Source organism: Pongo pygmaeus, chromosome 18 (genome assembly GCF_028885625.2).
Source record: "Pongo pygmaeus isolate AG05252 chromosome 18, NHGRI_mPonPyg2-v2.0_pri, whole genome shotgun sequence".
Classification (NCBI taxonomy): Eukaryota; Metazoa; Chordata; class Mammalia; order Primates; family Hominidae; genus Pongo; species Pongo pygmaeus.
Window position 1 is genome coordinate 14,807,841 of NC_072391.2, and position 16,619 is coordinate 14,824,459.

General features: G+C 40.2%; 1 protein-coding gene across 2 annotated transcripts in view; it reads right to left on the bottom strand.

The window, feature by feature from the left end:
* Positions 1 to 493: 493 nt before the first annotated feature.
* The window catches only part of ERCC4 (ERCC excision repair 4, endonuclease catalytic subunit), a 32,190-nt gene continuing 16,064 nt past the window's right edge, over positions 494 to 16,619 (bottom strand). For both annotated transcript variants that reach the window (XM_054453782.2, XM_063654283.1), the window contains exons 9-11: positions 15,029 to 15,121; positions 8,030 to 8,142; positions 494 to 5,238 (exon numbers count right to left, since the gene is read on the bottom strand). In XM_054453782.2, the coding sequence (XP_054309757.2) occupies positions 4,505 to 5,238; positions 8,030 to 8,142; positions 15,029 to 15,121 (940 nt within the window). In that variant the 3' untranslated portion in view covers positions 494 to 4,504. The remainder of the gene's footprint in view (positions 5,239 to 8,029; positions 8,143 to 15,028; positions 15,122 to 16,619) is intronic.

The window sequence follows — 16,619 nt, forward strand, 5'->3', positions numbered from 1 at the left end:
AGTTACAGTGCTGCTACTAAGAAGGGGTTAGTCTGCCAAAGTTTTATTCAGACACTAAAACATGTTGAGAAATAACCTGTCTCACACCTTGTTAAAAAGGGATACAGATCTACATTTTGAAGCAAATGTAATTAAATCATTGAAATGAGCCAATCAGTAACCAATAATTAAACTTGTTTGAAAGATTACAATAAATTCCAGAGGTGTTGAAAGGATAATTCATTTCTTCCAACTCTGACATTAAAGGAACAAAAATGTACAAGGCAGGAGTGGCAAGGAATTCACCTTTGTTGAGCTAAGATATCCCAGGCATTGTGTTTACCACACACTCATTACAAACTGACAAATGAATATTTTCAGAAGAATAGTTTTCTTGTTTTGTTTTGTTTTCCTCTTTAAGGAGACATCATACAGAATGAAAAGCAGAAAGGAAAAATAACTAATAGTTTCAAGTCTTAGAAAGTAGGTTATCAAATGAATTAAACAGCAAAAGCAGTGGTTCAAAGAGCATTTCTGCCTTAATCGTTTATTCTGCATAACAAAAACGAAAAAAATGAAACATTTTCAGGATTTTAAATTATTACTGCTGGTGATATATGCCCTTTCACTATGCATTGTTATTTTTACTTTGCTCATAAAATACTGAGGAAAATACTGAATAAATATATATTTTATTAAACACACACAAATACAACTCTGTTAAAATTCATATAAATCAGTTATGTCTCACTCCCATCCAAATTTTGGCTTATACATCTTTAAATTAAAAAAACAACAGCATAGTGGTTTAGGCTACCAAAAGCCTGGTTGATAAGGATGATTAAGTGCTGAAGTTCAGAACTGAACCAGAAATAACTATAAACCAAAATAGAAAACAAAATAATAAAGAAAAGTGATAATTCATGTCAAAGCCTGGCTTAATTTTAATATACTCCATGCTGAAAAAAGAACTTTCCTAAAATGTTGGTTTTCAAGAGGACATTTCTAGGTTAAATTGAACACAAAAGAGAATTTCCCCAAATGAGTTTTCTGAGCCAAAGGAAAATCAAATTATGCTTGCAAAACAAAAGACCAGTAATGCCTCCTCCCCGTGCCCCACTTCTCCGGATTTGCTTTAGTGTAGGTTTTCCTACTGAAGGCCATTTATTAATTCTATATTATGGGGTTTCAACGCGACCAAATCTAGACTTAACCCTTCACATCTTAGTGGGTTGATGAATGACACTATTTTCAGTCCCCTCATGAGCTGGGAAACTGTATCCAGGATGTACTCAAACACATGTAGACATACCGTCTACTGAGCTTCAGGCTGAATTAGTAATAGCTTACTGCCAAAAGGATAATATTTATGACCACTACTAAAAATGATTTCTTCTTGCACAATTTTAAGAATCAAAAGAGGCACCATGATTTAAATGAAACTTAAAATGATTTCTCACAATATCTCATATGTTCACATTTTTATACAAAAAACTTGTAAAATAGAATAATGCTGATCTAGCTTTTAGAAAAGGTTTTAAAAGAGCCAAACATGAGTTGATAAGTACACTGGATATTTACTATATAGAGAGAAAAAAAGTGAAGTTAATAAAATTATGCTGGAAAATAAATACATTAATTTTGCAACTGCATGCATCTCTAGTTCCTTTACCAAAGATTCTTAGATTGTAAAAATATTTGTACAAAAATCTAAGTAAACACTTGATGGATGTATTGAAAACTTTCCAAAACTGGAAATACATTGAAATATATTTATGTAGTTGGAAGAGGAAGTGGTAGCGAGAGGCTTTCACTTACAATGACCATTTTAGAATTCATTAGAAATTACTGTTCACAATTCAAATACATACGAGACAGTGCACCTGTCTTCAAGCGTCCAGCAGATACAAGAGCAAAGAACAGATTTGGAGAGCCATGGGGCACTGGTATTAGTGCAATTTTTAAGACTTATTTATGTTGTACTAGATAACAAGGACTGTTGAAAATGGTAGCTTTAAGAAGACCTTATTTTTTGAAAACTCAACTTGGAATGAAACCCGTTTCATAGAATATGCTATGTGAAGATGTTCCTTTTATATAATGAAACAACAATAAAAGGCAAGTGGAATTATACAAGAAGAAAAAAATAGAAACCACACACTGCAGGCAGAAGTGCTAGAATAGGGTGAAGAGACATTAATAATAATCATTATCATTTGAAGTGGTAGGTCTATTTTAATATACGCTGAACTATATTCAGTAAAACAATAAATACAAAATTGAATGTTAACGATAATGTTGTAATCATTCAAATTTTTGTTTTCCATTCTAGGGGGTATATTTTGAATCCTGGGAACAAATTAGCAGCCCAAATCTTTATTCCATCTTAAACTAATTTTTATTTCTTCTCCTTTTCCTTACCCTCCACATCATCTTAGAGTTCTACTGTAACCAATCTGGTTCTTGATACCCCTCAATTCATTCTGGTTATACCCTTGTGTAGAGTTCAAAATCCATATATACTGTTAAGTACCAATAAATCAAGATGCCAATGTGAGACGTTCAGTTCAGAAACGACAGTTAAAAATAATTTTGTTGGGTGGGTGCGGTGGCTCACACCTGTTATCTCAGCACTTTGGGAGGCCAAGGTGGGTGGATCACCTGAGGTCAGTAGTTTGAGACCAACCTGGCCAACATGGTGAAACCCTGTCTCTACTAAAAATACAAAAATTAGCTGGGTGTGGTGGTGCACGCCTATAATCCCAGCTACTTGGGAGGCTGAGGTGGGAGAACTGCTTGAACCCAGGAGGCGAGGTTGCAGTGAGCCGAGATCGTGCCACTGCACTCCAGCCTGGGCAACAGAGGGAGACTCTGTCTCAAAAAAAAATAATAATGACAATTTTCTTAAAGTTGAAGACAATTTTGTGTTACATGATCCACTGTCTATTAGTTCAAATAGTGTAGCAAACACAAAAACAGCTGATGTCGATGAAACATTAAAATACGTGATATGGCTAGCAGAACTGATGTCTATATCAGCTCCTGAGGTAGAAAATTTACTACTCATTATTTGACATGTGAACAAAAGCCAACTTAATAATGTTTAAATATAAATGTTTAAAAACTGCACAAAGATGCTGTGAATATCCTATTTGTACACTTTCGTAAAAAGCCAACTTAATCCGGAGGTTTAGAATGAGATTTTTTTCTTTATGGATTTTTAAATGTATATATTTCTTTTGAATTTTTATATATTCCAGACATTGATCTTTCATTTACCTACACTCCTTTTTATCTCAAGGCAGGAAAATCAAATCTTAAAAGCTTAGTGGGCCACTCATTGGCTTGCATTTGAGTCCTCACACAGAGAAGTAGCCACCCTGGCATAGGATAATGAGAAATGAGGAATCACAGGAAGGTGAGCTTAGGTTGTATTTCTTCTTTTCTTTTCTTTTCTTTTTTTTTTAGTAGAGACGAAGTCTCGCTCTGTCGCCCAGGCAGGGGTGCAGTGGTGGGATCTTGGCTCACTGCCAATTAGGTTGTATTTCTAGAGGATATGATGCTGGTGTCTTAGGATATAAGAGCTGGGAAACGAGGAAGTCTGAAAAAACTCTGTAACTAGCCAGCTGGACTTAGGAATCTCTGATATTAGGAGACTGAATATGTGCAAAAATTGAGAATTCTAAGAGCGCCTTCATCATTAACTTTTGCAAATAGGTAATTCATTTTGTTTTAAAAATACTAATTTGGAACAATGAAATTATAGTATACGCTACATATGTTAGGGTCATTAGAAGACTAGTCAACCAGTTGTAGAAGAGACTGTCTTGAATTAGTAGTGGGAAGGCTCCATGAAATTTCCTTAGAGCAGACAGGCAGAAGTATGGAGCTGAAGAAAATGTGGTAGAGAGAACTGGTCAGGAATGGCAAAGAGATGTTTCTTCTCAGTGTTCCAGAAGGCTCTTTTGTAGACAAAGGGTCAGAACATGATTTCCTACACAAACATCAGTTCAAGCGTCCAGCAGACACAACAGCAAAGAACAGATTTGGAGAGCCACAGGACATTGGTATTAAGTGCAATTAAGACTGTTATTTATGTTGCACTAGATAACAAGGACTGTTAAAAATGGTAGCTTTCTTGTGCCTGCTCTTTTCCCTCCCTGCACCGTCCATGCCAGGCTTAGCATATTCCTTTCTAAATGAGATCTGTTAGGATCAGGTAAAGTTTCCACCTTCTGTAATCACCTGTAGGAACTTTACCTGATCCTGACAGACCTCATTTAAAAAGGAACATGCTAAGCCTGGCATGGACGGTGCAGGGAGGAAAAAGAGCAGGCACAGGCAACTTCAAGTGATGCCTAACTGCAGAGTTCAGAGCGGAATCCTGGCTTCTGGTCCACCGTACAATCATTAAGAGCATTGGAAAAGAATGAAATATCAAACCAATAATTAATAATGACCTATGATGTCTGGCAAGGAGTCGCTGAAAAGTACAGGCATGGGATAAGAAAACAGCCACCATTGTTCACTTTTTCCCTGTTCCTTTTGATACGACTTCCACATAAGAGGTGTGAATGAAATCATAAAGCTGTTTGGCATTTGCAGCATTCCCCAGAATACTCGTGAGCTCGTCTTGTGACAGGGTTGCTAATTCTGCGATGTTCTTAACGTGGTGCATCAAGGAGCGGCAGTTTTTGGCATTCACCCCTGGCATTTTTAACAAGAAGTCTTGGGGACCAGGATTATACTTTTCTGACTCGGGAAGGGTTTCGGAATCTGCTGTAATGGCCAGTGCTGTCGCCGCATCAGGTTGTGGCTTACTTTGTTTCAGCTCCTCAAACAACTCCGCCGTTGCATGAGGAGAGGGGCACCAGAGAATCCGTAGTCGGGGGAAGTGAAGTGTAAGAAGAGTGAGTTTGGAACTAATGTCATTGCTGGAGATCTCCTGAAACAAGGCACCTCGGGAAGTGAGAGAGAAAGGCTTGCTAGGGTCAAACTCGATCAGAAGCACGGGACGCTTGTAGTAGCGGGACATGGAGATGCACTGGCCGTAGAGGCGGCCGTTATTTAAAGAGCCAATTAAGTCACTGATACTCTTGCGCTCCACGCACATTTCTGGAGTGAGGATGTAATCTCCGACCTCTAAAGTCACGGGTTCAATGTCAATGCCCCGACGATGGATCAGAGATGGAAGCTCACTTCGAAATTCACGCATATCCACAACTATGCTTTGCTGTGTACCATTTTGTTCCTGCCCACCTATAGAGAAAAAGTAAGTAATGTCACTGGGGAAGAATTCTCAAAGAAGGAATATAACAAAATCTAAAAATCGATGTTTCTGTTATTAACTCTGATGGATGGTTACATAATTCTATATGGTAATATACCATATAATTTCTGTATTTTCAAAAAGATTTGTTTATAAAGTAGAGGCAATTTCCCTTGAACGAAACCGAGCTAATAGGAAAGTTGGACTCTGTCAGTAGTTCCTTACTTGCAATGATTCATAAATCCACACATATCTGCTAAGGTATCCCCTCTGTAGTTTCCTCATAGCCCATTATTATTGCATTGACTACATTTTGTTGGTCAATGTATTCCCAATTCCTAGGACAAAGCCTGAGGGTAGATGCTTAAAATAGCAGCCACAGTAGATGTTAAAAATGCTCACTGAGCAAATCCAGTGATTTAGGGACTATTGTATTTATATCAGTGAGTCCAGAGATGGCGAAAGGGAAGGAGCTGGGAAAAACATGAACATCTTAGACCACAGCTTCTCACATTATAACATGCACATGAGCCACCTGGGGTCGCATTAAAAAGCAGATTCGGGCCGGGCGCGGTGGCTCACGCCTGTAGTCCCAGCACTTTGGGAGGCCGAGGTAGATGGATCACCTGAGGAAAGGAGTTTGAGACCAGCCTGGCTAACATGGTGAAACCCCGTCTCTACTAAAAATACAAAAAATCAGCCGGGTGTGGTGGCGTGCACCTGTAATCCCAGCTACTCGGGAGGCTGTGGCAGGAGAATTGCTTGAACCCAGGAGGTGGAGGTTGCAGTTAGCCGAGACTGCACCAGTGCACTCCAGCCTGGGCAACAAGGGCGAAACTCCATCTCAAAAAAAACCAAAAAACAAAAAACAAAAAACAAACAGATTCTGTATTTAGTAGGTCTGGGATCTAAGGGGTCTAAGAATCTGCATTCATAACAAAATCCCAGGTGATGCTAATGCTGCTTGTTTAAGGATCACATTTTTAAGTATCAAGGGCTGCTGTAGGCAGAATAATGGTACCCCGCAAAGATGACCACATCCAAATCCCTGCAACCTATCAATACGGTCATGTGCTGTACAACAACGTTTTGGTCAATGACAAAGTGCATGTAAGACAGTGATCCCATAAGATCACAATACTGTATTTTTATCATACCTTTCTATGTTTAGATGTGTTTACATACACAAATACTTACCATTGTGTTACAGTTGCCTAGAGTATTCAGTACAGTAACATGCTGTGCGGGTTTGTGGCCCAGGAGCCATAGGCCATACCACATAGCCTAGCTGTGCAGCAGGCTAGACCGTCTAGCTTTGTGTAAGCACGTTCTGTGATGTTCATGTAATGATGAAATCGCCTAATGACACATGTCTCAGAATGTATCTCCGTTAAGCATTTTGAGATCGGGAGATTATCTGGGTTATCTAGGTAGGCTGAAGGGTTCTCAGAAGTGAAAGATGGAGGCAGGATGATCAGCGAAGAGAGGATGCTATGCTACTGGCTTTGAAGATGGAGGATGGGGCTATAAGCTAAGGAAATCAGGTGGCCTCTAGAGGCTGGAAAAGGCCAGGAAAGGGATTCTCCCCTAGAGCCGGAGGAATGCAGCCATGCCAATATCTTGATTTTAGCCTTGTGAAACCCATTTGGACTTTGAACCTGCAGAACTGTAACATAATAAAATGTGTGCTGTTTTGAGCCACTAAGTCTGGGGTAATTCGTTATAGCAGCCATAGGCAACTAATATGAAGGCGTGGAGAACTGACCTCTAAGGACAGACTTCTACGAACAGCTCTCTGTGTGGTACCCATACTGCCTTACATTCTGTCGTTCTTCATGAAATGTCAACAACCTGGTTGATTTTTCAAAGAATCTTCTTTGAACAAGACACAGAGGCTCTGAGGCAATGTTTCCCAAAGTATGGTCCAAAAACTACTTCCATCAGAAGCCCCTGAGCTGCTAGCTCCATTTCACATCCACTGAGTCGGAATTTCTATGAATTGAGGGCTATGAATCTACAGTTTTAACAACCATCTGAGGTTATTCTAAAGTCTACTAAATTCTGACACCCACTGCTCTAACTGTACTTGGCCTCACCGGTTAAACCAACTCAATCGTATTGCTTTTCTCATGCCACCTGGCTGAAATCAGCTGCTGGCATAGGAAAATAGGAATTGGGGAAATGGGAAAATGGTGACTTCTGGATCACAGTGCACTCGGAATTCAGCAGGTCTTGGTGGCATGCCACAGTTCGGACACTGCACAGCAGTGCGTACCAGACACCGGGTATCTGGGGAGCTACCAAGAAGAAATGAATACAGAAGGAGAGGAGGAGTGTATGCACCCCACCTATGTATACAACTAAGGGGAGAGGCAGAGGAGGGAAGGAGAAACTTCCTTTAACTACTCTGAGTTAAACTGGCTTTTTAGGTTGAGATAAGAACCTAATCACCGTTTAACAAAGTTTATTTGCAAAAGTACATTCTGAGTCTCAACCAACCAAATGTAAAGGAAACGCTGGAACATAACCCATTCTAAGCTGGGGTGCCTAAAACTCAACCTCACATGATTTGCAGATGACACAGTGCCTTCACTCTGGGGAGGACACATGGTTAGTGAATAGCAGAGCTGAGATTAGAGTAGGGAAGTACACATACTCTCCTTGGCCCAACCCCCATTTTTAAGAGTTTGTTAATACAGACCAAGCCTTGGCAGAGTAACTCTGGAACTTCACAGCCCCCTTTGCAGGCAATGGAGGTGCCTGACAAAGTGCAGGACTCACCGGCTTTCCGAGTGTCAGTGGAAACATCTGCAGACGCTGTGCCTCTTACTAGGTCTAGGTTTGTTTCATCTCTGCCTTCTCTTTCTTCAGGGACAACCATGCTCGCTTTTTCCCTGCGGGAGAAAACACTGTCAACACTTTTGAAACGAATTTCAAAATTCTAGATTTTATTGTGTGTAAATTGTAGTATTGAAAATGATCTACATGATGATAGCTGTAAGAGAAAAAAAAAAAAAAAAAAAACAAGGAATATATTAGAAGTAAATATGCCAAGACAAATGATGGGTAAAGGAAGTAGAAAAAGTTAGTAAAAAGTACCTTGGTCGGGTACTAGTTCTCGATTTTCCAGAGTAAAAAAAGCAGTTGTTTATTTTGACTTTATATTCAAATATTTAAGAAACAACATAAGCATGTCAAAAAATGCCACATGTTAAAAATGCCACCGAGAGATTCCTGAGACTGTTTGTAAGGTTAAAGTGTTATTGATGTTAAAATGTAAATCATCTATATTCAAACATTTTCCGGGTAATCATAAATAGGGGTGGTTAAAAATCATTAAGAAACTAAAAAACATATATGATAGAATTTTGATTTTAAAAACTCCAGGTGGAAGGTCCCATTAAACACCCTGAGTTTTAAAGGAAAATCAAGATCAAGATTTTGAAACAGATATAAGAAATCAAATTTCTGTCAGAGATTAAAACAAAAAATCAACAGCTCAGGTTAGGCCTTGGGGGCAGCATTCATCACTCACTCATGCATTTATTGAAAAACATTGATGGCGTGTTCCTGTGTGGTGCTCTAACTGTGATCGCGCGAGAATTCCTGTCTTCAAGGTGGCTCATGTCTCATACGGTGGATCTAGAGGACGGTACAGTCGCAACTAACATTCGCAGTTTGGAACTACATCATGACAAGATCCTCAAGAATCACAGAAAGAGGAAGCCAGGTTTGCAGCAGCCTTATTTTTCAAAATTGATAAAGTAGGTTATAATTAATTCTGCCAGGTATGACAGAAAAGATGTGTAAGCTGAGTCTCTTCCCTCCTTGGGTTCGCAACTGAGTCGAGGGAACAAAGCAAACATGAGAAGAAAAAAAAAAAACAACTGGAACTGAGGAACTGCGATAAAAGAGACTAAGGTGAGGGGAATAGAAGAGGAACCATCAATATTAATTAATTTCAACAAGGGTTAAAACAACCAAGATTTTCCCATTGATAGGGTCTGGCTGGGTCCCCACCCAAATCTCATCTTGAATTCATAGTTCCGATAATCCCCATGTGTCCTGGAAGGGACCTGGTGGGAAGTGACTGAATCACGGGGGTGGTTTCCCCCATGTTATTCTCACGATAGCGAGTGAGTTCTCACGAGATCTGATGGTTTTATAAGTGTCTGGCATTTCTCCCGCTGGCACTCATTCTCTCTCCTGCTGCCATGTGAAGAAGGACAAGTTTGCTTCCCCTTCTGCCATGATTGTAAGTTTCCCAAGGCTTCCCCAGCCATGTGAAACTTGTGAATCAACTAAACCTCTTTTCTTTATAAATTACCAAGTCTGGGGTATTTCTTCATAGCAGCATGAAAATGGACTAATATACCCATTAGAGGAAATGAAATCAGAGGGTCCAATTCTTCAACCACTCTGGATAAATATTTTAGAGCAGGGTATCGCTAGAAGATACTACTAAAGAACAGAAATTGTAATTTAAAATTTTATACTATTTGAAACAACCTATAAATGCAAATATATTATTAGTACAAATTTTATAACTAGATTACAAGAGGGCAGACAATGGTTTCAGTTCCATGTTTTGTCTCATTATTCTCAATACCAGACTCAAGCGCTACCTGCTGAAAGGCCCTTTGCAATGGCAATGGCTCTGGCTGCCACTCATTACCACTCCATTCTGTCTATTGCACTCTGGTTAGGACAAAGGGCAAACCATTCAAAAAAATTACTGCTCTTCTATTTTTCCTTAACATTCATTTGGTATTATTATGTTGTGTCCCCCACTTTGTTTCTACTTGTTACACTGGCTAAGCTGTATATCACACATGGGATCATCCCAATTTCCTGATTAATTTGTAATCTGTATAATCTTAGGGGGTTAGAGTACAGATTCTGGCTCCAAAGTGTGTGGATCTGAAACCATTTACTGGCCACGTGACCTTAGGCAAGTCATTTCATGGCTCTATACTTCAACTTCTTTATTGGTCAAATGAGGATAATAATTTAAAAACTTACCTCAAAAGACTGTTATGAGGATTACATAACATATGCAAGGCGCTCAGAACAGTGCCTGGCACCTAGTAAGCACTATATAAATGTTAGGTGTTATTATTACTGTACTTTTCTTATAACATGGTAATCTCTTTGTCTAATTATCCATGATTATGCTAAAAAACTGAAGATTTGCTTTCAAATAATTCCACAATTGTCTCCATTAATAGCTACAGAAAACAGCTAGTTTACCACTAAATGTTATAACTTAACTACAAGTCGAATGTGAGAAAAAATATATTCGAGATGAAACCTGGACTATGAAGAAAATAAGCCTTCCTAACCAGTAATTCAGTTTAACAGAAATGTATCATAATTATAAACAGCCAGTCTCTTGCTTTCAACATGTGGCATAATTATCCAAGTTCCCCTATGTGACAGATACGAAACAACAATTAAAAAATTCAGATTCCTATTTCTGCTTAAAGCACCAAGCTTTCCTATGTTTGCTTTAGTATCTTCAATGGTATTTTTATTAAAATTTATTTTATTTTAATTTTTAAACAAATTGAGATGGGTTCTCACATGTTGCCCACGGTGGTCTTGAGCTCCTGGGCTCAAGTGATCCTCTCGCCTTGGCCTTCCAAGGTGCTGGGATTACAGGCGTGAGCCACTGCGCCCAGTCTTCAATGTTATTTGAATAGCATGTACAACATAATCCTATGCCAACATAGGAAAGTAGCACTGAACTAGAAGTCTCTTCCAATGGGCATTTACTTAAGCCCTCATGCTAGCCCATTTTGTGATCATATTTTCAAAAAGTAAAATTTCAAATAATCTTACCCTTTCCTTTGAAAAGCAGTGACCTCCTCAAAGCTATGTATACTGAGGATGTTATTACTAAGTTTTCTACCCAGGGAGCTAAAATGCTCCCTGGGTAAAATAAAATTATTATGATATTTAGCAGTGTAATCTTTTCCTCTTTACCTGTTATCTGTAATCTACAGATCTTTAATCCAGCTAAAAATCCTTTCACTGTCAGTTCACCTGATTTCTTCCTTTCTGGTTATTTTAAAAAGCCACAACTGCTTTTGTTCTTACAACATCACCCATGGAGGTCTTGGTAAAAGCACATTGTCTCATCTTCATATTAAATTTTTCTCTTAAGTACACAGTGCAAATGTTTTTTGAACAATGCACTTTAAATACGTTTTTGCTTTGCAAAAGAAGCACCTCTCAAATTTCCCAAGTTTCCTGGGAAAGTAAGTATCTTAAAATTCTAAATAGTGCAACTATCTGATTGACTGCTGGGTAAAATGGGAAGATCTTATTTATGACAAGTAGACAATCATCATTGAAAGCATTAAAAAATTATGCCAGATAATAGATAAAATTATGTTAAAACCTGGCGCAGAAATTTTTCTATGGATTGAAATGTGGGAGAGTCCATGTTCCAGGTTCTGCTGAGTGAGGTTTTCCAGTATGTATAAGGCTAATGCACATCTTGTCACTGAGTCCTCTGATGTGTAGAAGCAGGTGCACAAATCAGGAATGGCATGGGATCTGATACCTTACTACTATCTACTAAAAGTGCTCTTTTCTAGATTAGATTCCCTGATGCACTGGAGAAGAGGCAGCTGCATGAAGACAGCGAAGCAAGACACTCACCTACTCAGGTGATGTCTTCCTCCCATTCTATCAGGCTCCTCTGGCTCTAACGCTGTGCAGGAAAGGATTAACTGAGCAGGCCTGGGTTGCTCAAACTCTGCATGTTTCCAAGAAAGGCTTCACTCCTCAACACTGGCTCTTGGTCAGCTCCTGGGAGATGAGCTCTGAGCCCCTGGAGTATTCTCCCTGATAAGAAGGTTTTTATATGCCTGAGGCCTTGGGTCACAATGTGCCAGTTGGATCAGAAAACTGACGATGTGATTTACGGTAAATGTCTGTTGTTGCTTTGGGGGCTGGAGTCTGAGGAGCTGTAGCCAGCCATGGAGGTACTCTGTGTCTATGTGACTCAGCTCAGTAAAAATGTGGGGCCTCAAGGCTCAGGTGAGTTTCCCTGTTGACAACACTTTGCATGTGTGGTCACACACTGTTGCTGGGAGGACTCAGCACATCCATGTGACTCCACTGCGAGAGGACACCTGGAAGCTTAGGCCTGGTTTTTCTTGGACTTTGCCCCATGTGCCTTTTCCCTTTGCTGATTTTAATCGGTCTCCTTTTTTTTTTTGAGACGGGGGTCACTCGGTTGCCCAGGCTGGAGTGCAGTGGCACGATCTAAGCTCACTGCAACCTCCACCTCCTGGCGTTTGAGTGATTCTCCCACCTTAGCCTCCTGGGTAGCTGGGATTACAGGCATGCGCCACCACTCCTGGCTAATTTTTGCATTTTTAGTAGAGACAGGGTTTCACCATGTTGGCCAGGCTGGTCGTGAACTCCTGACTTCAAGTGATCTGCCCACCTTGGCCTCCCAAAAGTGCTGGGATTACAGGCGTGAGCCACTGCATCCAGTCTTAATCTGTATCCTTTTGCTGGGAGAAACTGTATTGCGAGTAGAACAGCTTTTCTGACTCATGTGAGTTCTTCTAGTGAATCATCGAGCCTGAGGATGATCTTGGGGAACCCTGACATGAACACTGAAAACCCAATCTGAGTATTTTAGCTCTGTGCACTCATTTCTATCTAGGTGACAATTATTTTAATGAGCGAAAACTTGGGCAAAGGCTGTTCTAAAAAGAGTGAAGGAATGGTCAGGAGGTACTGGCCCACATCCAGTATCACCAATTCTTTGATTCTATCTCCCAAATCTCTCTCAAATCTGTCTTCTTTCCTCCATTAACCTAATCTTGGCTACCACCTTCTCTCATCAGACTGCACTAGCATTCTGACTGGTTTCCACACTCACTCACTCCTCAGCTTGACGCCAGAGAGAGCCTTTATGAACATCCTTAAGTCACTTTCCTACTTAGAATGCTTCAGTGCGGTCTTACTGCCCGTGAAGCCCTAAATCCTTCACAGGGCCTCTTGTACCTGGGAGCCTTCATACACACCTTTGTTCAACGTAACCCCCTTTCCACCCCATCTGCCTAGTATCAGCTTGAATATCACTTCCTCAGGGAAGCGGTTCCCGATCAGCTTGTGGTCTGGGTGAGGTCTTTGACGTACTCTCCTATTACACCCTCTTCTTTTACCTTTGCAGCCAGCAGTGCTCTGTATACTTCTACTTATTACAATATTTATAATAATTTAATGTCTGTCTTTTCCACTAAAGGGTAAGTTCCAGGAGGGCAGAGGCTTTTTCTGCTCCCTTGTAACCTCAGCACTTTAATATTAGCACAGGGCCTGGCACATACCAGATGCTTAATAAATATCTGTTTACTATTTGAGCCTTGTGGCATGAAGGTCTAGAAGACAAAGAGTAAGACAGAGAAGAGCAAAGAGCCTGGAACAAGAGGCGGCTGGTATAATGCCTGGTGTGTTATAACACGATTTCTGAACTAGGTTTTTGAAAAATATATACACCCACATATACGACATAAACAATCCCATAGAGCACATTGGTAGGAAACATATTTTCACAGGCTGAGAGGACTGAGCAATACTTGTATGACTAGTAGCTGGATGAATCCACGGCCAAGGCATGTCACCATTCGAGAGGATGTAAAGGGAAAAGAGGGGACTGCCCATGTACCATGCTGACCCCCATCGTGGGACTCTATGCCACTGATTCAGCAAATACCCCCATTTCCAAGAATTCTTCTCCTGGGCTATCCAGGTTATATGTATATTTTGCACATACACTGAGAACCCGCAGCCACCACTGTAGAATGGTTATCCATTTTTAAATTCGGCCTAGGGTCCTGGCAGGTTGACTACTGCTAAAAATAATTTCTGCCCTCCATTGCCAATGTCTGAGGCTTGGAAGATTGGTCTGGCCCAGCCCACTCCGTCCAGGCCATGGTCTCTGCTGATCTAACTTTCTCTGGCTCAGCTCTGTGATGCCCCATCCAGCCCTTCCCCTGGCTTCTGAGGCCCTTAGAGATCATCTGGCCCATCTTCCCACACCAGGCTGCAATCTCCTTGACAATATCCCTGGTGGGTGGTTATCAGATTTCTCGAATGCCTTCAGGGCAAGAGGTAGCCAACCAGTTTGTGAACATCTCACCATTTTCCTTTCGTAAAATGGAAAGACATTTTCTACTTGGATTTGGAATAGTACCAGATACTCATTCTTAAAAACATACACGTGTATGTCCAGACAAACAACACACTTCCTAAGAAATATTTTCCCAGAGTGATTCTATTGATGGTGATCATAACTGGCTGTGTTGTAAAAGCATTTTCCAATAAACGGTAAAGCAGCCACCCACCCACGGACAATGGAAATTTTACAAGGAGAAAAAAAAATCATTCAAAGTAGGGGAGAATATTGTGCATAAGGCAGGGAGGAGGGAGATTTACTAACATATTTCTTAGAAAAATAGTATTGTAGCTATATTTCTGGTGTTTTATCATACTGCTTCATAAACAGAAAAGCAGTTGTCTTTGTTACATTTCTAATATTCTATTAAACAAACCACTGAAAAGCAACTGGAGATGAAGGAAAAGAGGGGGAAGAGAAAAAGGAGGCATGTGCGGAGGTCTACACTGGAGGACAATTCAGACCACAGGTTTATCTCAATGTGATCCTCTCCAACTTCTTCCTTGCCCCATCCTTCCTGAGCAGGGCTATCCGATATTCCCCCATCCAGAGGTTTCCAATATAGATTTTCTGTGTATTACCTTATGAGTTTTTCAAAAGCTTCCTTTTCTTTCCGCAAAGCAGTGAGATAGCGTTGTTCCTCAGTTGAACCTCCGTATATAAGAAAGTAAACCCTGCATGTTAAGACAGAACTTTTAGGTTGGAAAAACAGCATTTTTAATCCCTGAAAGGAACAACAGAACATGTGAAATCAGCAACCTAGAGTGCTCAAATAATAAATATTTGACTAAGAATCAAAGGTTTCATTTATCACATACTAGCCCAAATTAAGCTACCTAAACCCCACCTGTTAAAGGTCTCGTTACCACACAGGGCATTTTTTATTTTCTTTTGCCAAAAGGAAGAAAAGAGTTTAGGTAAACACTGAAATATAACTAGAGGGATAGAATAATTCTTTGCTCATAACTATAAACAAACAGAAAAAACACAAATTTTAGAGGCTTCTCCAATTCTTTCTTTGCACCTCTGCCAATCATTTAAAAAGTTGGATAGTAGTTATGAAAACCAGCCTATGAACATTTTTTTTTATTCATGTCTTAACAGAATACAGCGGTCACACATTTTATATAAATACACAGGCACAGAAGACATATGGATTACATCAGGCATCTCAAAGAATAATTTGATCTACTTTCTCTTAGAAAAGGCCTGCTTTTTAGGCTGGGCATGGTGGCTCACACCTGTAATCCCAGCACTTTGGGAGGCTGAGGTGGGAGGATCACTTGAGCTCAGAAGATCAGCCTGGGTAATATAGTGAGACTCCATCTCTACCAAAAAAAAAAAAAATTAGTTGAGCATGCTGGCACATGCCTGTAGTCCCAGCCACTTGGGGCTGATGTGGGAGGATCACGTGAGTCAGGGAAAGAGGTGTTGAGGCTGCAGTGAGCCGTGATTGCAACACTGCACTCCAGTCTGGGCATCTGGGCAAGACTCTGTCTCAAAAAAAAAAAAAAAAAAAAAGGAAAAATAAAAAAAGGCCCGCTTTTCCATCTTGTTTGTTGCTAAGAGAGCTGAATTAAGCACCTCCTCTGTCCCTTTGCTTCACCTTCAGTCAAAGCTATTTTCCTTTTTGAGCCTTGGTTTTTCTTTTAGCTGTTATCTTCCTAGATGATAATTCTTTGAAGTGTAAACAGAGAAAAGATCATTGGGTAATGAGTCAAGAGACTGAGCTCTTCCACGGATGTGTCATGTGGCCAAGGCCAAGTCAGTCACCATTTCTGGGCCTCAGTTTCCCGTTGATAGAGTAAGTGGTTGAACTCCCAGGTCCCTTCTAACATTTTGCTCCCAAATATCACACTATTCTGTTCTCAGGCAAGAAAGAAGTTTGGTGTACATAAGCTTTCTACAAAGTTGATCAACAGCACAGTACAAAAAATTTACCAGCCTATAATTATTTTACCAGCCTCACCTAATCTCTTCATCCTGCATTATTTCTGATCCAGCTCCTCCATTCATCTCTACTCTGAAAAGCTGTGTTAGTTAAAATGCTAGGGGAAGGTTTCTTTTGGCTCCGTTTTTGGTTCAGACTGAGTTCAGGATATTAATTTTGCTGTTTATTTCCCCTCAGATAATTGGAAAGCCAGAACACTATCTTCTTTGGGAGGCATCATT